Here is a 5,295-nt window from a genome sequence, read left to right on the forward strand (position 1 = left end):
TGAAAGGCAGTTACCATTTTTCAAAACTTTAAAAGGCTGCTTGAAACAAAAAAGCTTTGTTTGGACAAGCGAGGCTGAAATCGCGTTTCAGGAAATGAAGAAGTTATTGAAGACTTCGCCTACATTAACAGCGCCAGTTGATGGTGAAACTCTTTGCCTTTATATATCGGTGGCAAATGAAGCTTTTGGTTCAGTTTTAGTTGAGGAAAGGGATAAAATACAAAAAACTGTATATTTTGTCAGTAATGCTCTTACAGGAAGCGAAATAAACTATGCGCCCATTAAAAATTTGTGTATGCACACATATTAACATCGCGAAGGTTAAGAAGATATTTTCAAGGGCACCCAGTGCATGTGGTAACTAACATGCCAATCAAACAAGTGTTAACAAAACCCGAAATATCTGGTAGGCTTGCGTTGTGGGCGGTAGAGGTAGGTGCTTATCAAATTTCTTACCTTCCGCGTAATGCTATAAAGGGTCAAGTTTTGGCAGATTACCTCGCAGAAATGTCTGGGGAGTTAGAGGTGATTAATGAGCGAACAGAATTGAAGTCAGTGCAGGGGGAAACATGGGATTTATTTACTGATGGAGCCTCATGTGCAGAAGGCGCTGGCGCGGGTTTAGTATTGGCAAGCCCAAGAGGTGAGGAGCATACATACGCGTTACGATTCAATTTTTATGTAACAAACAATGAAGCGGAATATGAAGCATTGCTTGCAGGTTTAAATATCGCGCATAAAATGGATATCACCAAGTTGCTAGCATTTACAGATTCACAGTTAGTGGCAAATCAGTTTAATGGCTCTTTTGAAGCACACAACTCCTCAATGCAAAAATATTTGAAATTGTTGCAAGAATTAGCTGTGCGGTTTGAGCATTTTGAGCTCGCACAAGTACCAAGGAGTCAAAATATGAAGGCGGATACATTAAGTAAGCTGGCCGCTTTAACGTTTTCGCACTTTCAAAGGCAAGTTTGGGTTAAGGAATTGCCAAATAAATCAATAGATAATGATTTAATGGTGGCGTCTGTTGTCGAAGAACAGCCAAATTAGATGGAACCAATCTTGCAATTTATCCGCAATAGTATTTTTCCAAATAATCACCGCGAAGCTCGTTTAGTTAGAGAGCGAGCATTAATGTACATCATACAAAATGACATTTTGTATCGTAAGTCATATTGTGGTCCAATGATGCGGTGTGTTGGCCCAATTGAAGTAGAAATGATAACTGATGAAGTGCATAACGGTTCCTGTGCATTGCATTCAGGTTATAAAACTATCGTGGCAAAAATTTTGTGAATGGATTACTTTTGGCCATCCTTATACCGCGATGTAGCAAGGATTGTTAAGCGTTGCAAAAGTTGTCAAAGGCATGCTCCGCAGAATCGGATGCCAAGGCATGATATGATCCCCGTTAATTCGCCATGGCCATTTCATAAGTGGGCTATTGACATTGTAGGACCATTTCCCGCAGGTCCTGGTAATGTTAAATTCTTAATTGTGGTAATTGACTATTTTACAAAATGGGTTGAAGCTAAGGCGGTTCGTACTATCACTGGAGTGCAAGTGCGTAATTTTGTATGAGAGTATATTGTTTACAGATTTGGTATTCCGCGCGAGTTGGTCATCGATAGTGGTGCTCAAATAGCGAAAGATCCTTTTAAAACATGGTGCACTAATTTAAATATAATCCAAAAGTTTACATCAGTGGCGCATCCACAGGCTAATGGCTTGTGTGAAGTAACCAATCGCTGTGACTACCCGGAAATTTCCGACCAAATTTAAACTTGATCTTTATATTATTCCGACACGATAAGCAAAGTTTGTTAAATTGAAATTCAAAAATCTTAAACTATGTTCATACATTCATTTAACCTCGACCAAACTTCGACGATTCACGAACCAATATATAATTGAATATGAATATGTATGTATATGTGTATATATTACACCTTGAGGACGTTAACAAAGTATTAAACGAATAATAGTTTACATGAACACATTTGTTTCAATATGTTTATCAAATGGAATTAGAAGATAATATCAAATGATTGATTTATCAGATACATGGTATGATTACGAGTCTCTGATGAGAGGTCCACTTTGATTTAAGAAATCTATTTTCTTTTTAACGGTATCTGGAACATTTGGTAAAGTGATTTACAAAAGTGTCATTAACGAGAGTTAGTCAAAAGTTAGTAGACATTCCCGTTTAAATTCCAAAAGTGTGCTTTACTTTAACTCGTGTCCCTTGATAAATCAACTATTTAGTTTTCATATTAAAAACATTAATTGATAAAATAACTTCTATTATTTAAAAACGAGTTAAATTATATAAAACGAACTTTGAAATATAACTTAGTTTTAAAAAACTAAATATTATAATATCCCAGTTATACACACCTAAATTATAGTCCTAATTATATATATATATATATATATATATATATATATATATATATATATATATATATATATATTACAATATTAATATAGTTATAAAACATTTTTTATTCATTTAAGAGTTACTTTAAATATATTATTAATATATTTTAATAAACAAACGAGACATTGATTTATAGAAGCAAATGACCACAACACTAGAATGATTAGGTTACACTTTGAGTGGGTTAGTTTTTCTTTGAATTAAGTATTATTATTTATAAGGGTACTCGTCACGAAACGTAAAGTATTAATTTTCTCTGCGTACGAAACTTCGTTCGAAAAACCAAAAAAGGGACATGAGTCGAGTGACAACATGCAAGTCATCGATGTTAAAATTACAAACTAACTATACATGTAAATATAATATAATATTTAATTAATTATATAGATTAAATATATTATATATAAATTAATATATATCGATGTCGGCAAGATTTTTTTGTGTGATATGAGCTGTAACCTGAAGTCATGCGATCGCATGAATTATACAAGGAGACTCCATGCGATCACATGGAGCCTCTGAACTGGCCAACTCTTTAAAGCTCTTTCGTTTATGCTTTTCTGATTCATTTTTCCTTCATCTATCTCTCGAACTCCTCTCAATATATATATATATATATATATATATATATAAATCATAAATATTATTATTATTATTATTATTATTATTATTATTATTAAGATTAATATTATTAATATTAATTTTATGGTTATGAGTATTATTATTAGTATTATACATATAAATACTACGATGGAGTGCTGCTCGAGTGATCTAAAATGAGTTTTTAAAACTGGTTTGCGAGTAGGATAAGGCTAAGGAAATTATAGGTTATAGCTATGGAGGTGATGGGTATAGTTCATGGGTATGCTCGTGAGGTCAATCTAGTGTTTATCATCTCCGTTGCGCCTACGTACTTTCCTGCAGTATTGAATCTCAATATTGATACGCGAGCACTAATAACTTAACTTTTATATATTAATAGTGTATCCCTGACTAGTGCTCGAGTAAATATGATTATGCATGCATGTATGTTTAATTTAGTCGTTAGATAGTTTTGATAAATCATAAGTTTGATACATATGCTACTGAGATAAGGTATCGGATATGCATGTCATTGGAAAGCTGGCGAAAAACTCTAAACTTTTCATTTAGATATCGTATGGTTTTGATGAACGGATTAAAAGATATCGTCAATTGAATTATCTATAATTTTAAAATTATTATTGTTAAAATAATTATCGTTATCGTTATCGCTATCGTTATCGTTAATCGTTATCGTTATTGTTAATCGTTATCGTTATCGTCGTTATTATAGTTATTATTGTTATTATTATTTAATAATCAATATTATTATTATTATTATTATTATTATTATTATTATTATTATTATTATTATTATTATTATTATTATTATTAAAATAATTAATATTTTTATCAAACTATCAATTTATTATTTTTATCGTCATTATTATTATTAAAAGTATCACTAATATTAAACCCATCATTTTTATTAAAATTATCATTTTTAATAGAAATATCATTGTTATTATAAAATATCATTATTATTATCATTTCAGTATTATTATTTAAAATTATCATTTGAAATAGAAATATTATTTTTATATAAAATATTATTATTACGATTAATATTAAAAAGTATTGCTATTATTAAGATTGTCATGATTAGAATTATCATTTTATTATAATCATTAGTAAATATAAATATTGCTATTTTTATTAGTAGAATAATAATAATTATTATTACAAAATAGTACAACTTTCATTATTATTGTTATTATCGATATTATTTTATCAAATAAATATGTGATAAAAAGATATTTTTACCACACGTAATATAATTACATTAATAATACCTATCATTATATTTTATGATATTAAATGAACTTTATAAATTTTATTACTTAAGATATATAAAAGTATATCTTTATCATATATAAATTTTAAATATAATTTTTTATTAACAAATGACTTTTATTATTTACTTTCATAAAACCTGTTAAAAATATTAGATATATATAAAACGATGATATTTAAGTTATATAATAATCATGTATGGAATTTTGGAAGTCATTTTAGGTTAAGTTGACTTTTGTTGAATTTTACACATTAGTCTCGAGCATTAGGACTGTGATACACTATGACCTGACCTAAATTTGTTAGACGGATATTCATCAACATATAAATATATATATATATACTAATATAGGTTCGTGAATCCGAGGCCAACCTTGCACTTGATTAATGACGTCACATGTATTTTTACTACTGAATACAGTATTGTGAGTTTCATTTGCTCCCTTTTACTCTTTACGTTTTTGGGCTGAGAATACATGCAAATGCTTTATTAACTATTTTACAATATTCATATGCGTGAGTTCATTTGATCCTTTTTACTCTTTACATTTTTGGGACTGAGAATACATGCACTATTTTTATAACTGTTTTACTAAATGCTTTGAGATATATTTTTGAACTGAGAATACATGAACTTCTTTTATAAATGTTTGACGAAATATACACAAGTACTTAAAAACATTCTACGAATGAGTTATGAGTACACCGGATATCACCCCTTTTAGTCTGGTAATCTGAGAATTTGGGAACCGAGCCCCAAATTAACGCGAATCCTAAAGATAGATCTATGGGCACTAACAAGCCCAGTCAGAGAATTTGAACTGCTTTAGTACTTTGAAATAGGTATTACAACTGCCAGTTTTAAAAGATATGATCTGTTTGTGAGGTGTACACAACCATCATATTTAAAAGAGTGGCCTGATTGTATGCTTTTTGCATGACCGTGCGAAATGCCGGTATGCGGGGGATATTCT

The 5,295-nt window shown here is 30.0% G+C and overlaps 1 protein-coding gene across 1 annotated transcript; it reads left to right on the top strand.

Moving 5' to 3' along the window:
- Positions 1-366: 366 nt before the first annotated feature.
- LOC139901682 (uncharacterized) lies at positions 367-1,053 on the top strand. Its single transcript, XM_071884364.1, has one exon. The coding sequence runs from the start codon at positions 367-369 to the stop codon at positions 1,051-1,053; it is 687 nt and encodes a 228-aa protein (XP_071740465.1).
- Positions 1,054-5,295: the final 4,242 nt, after the last annotated feature.

Source organism: Rutidosis leptorrhynchoides, chromosome 1 (assembly GCF_046630445.1).
Source record: "Rutidosis leptorrhynchoides isolate AG116_Rl617_1_P2 chromosome 1, CSIRO_AGI_Rlap_v1, whole genome shotgun sequence".
Lineage (NCBI taxonomy): Eukaryota > Viridiplantae > Streptophyta > Magnoliopsida > Asterales > Asteraceae > Rutidosis > Rutidosis leptorrhynchoides.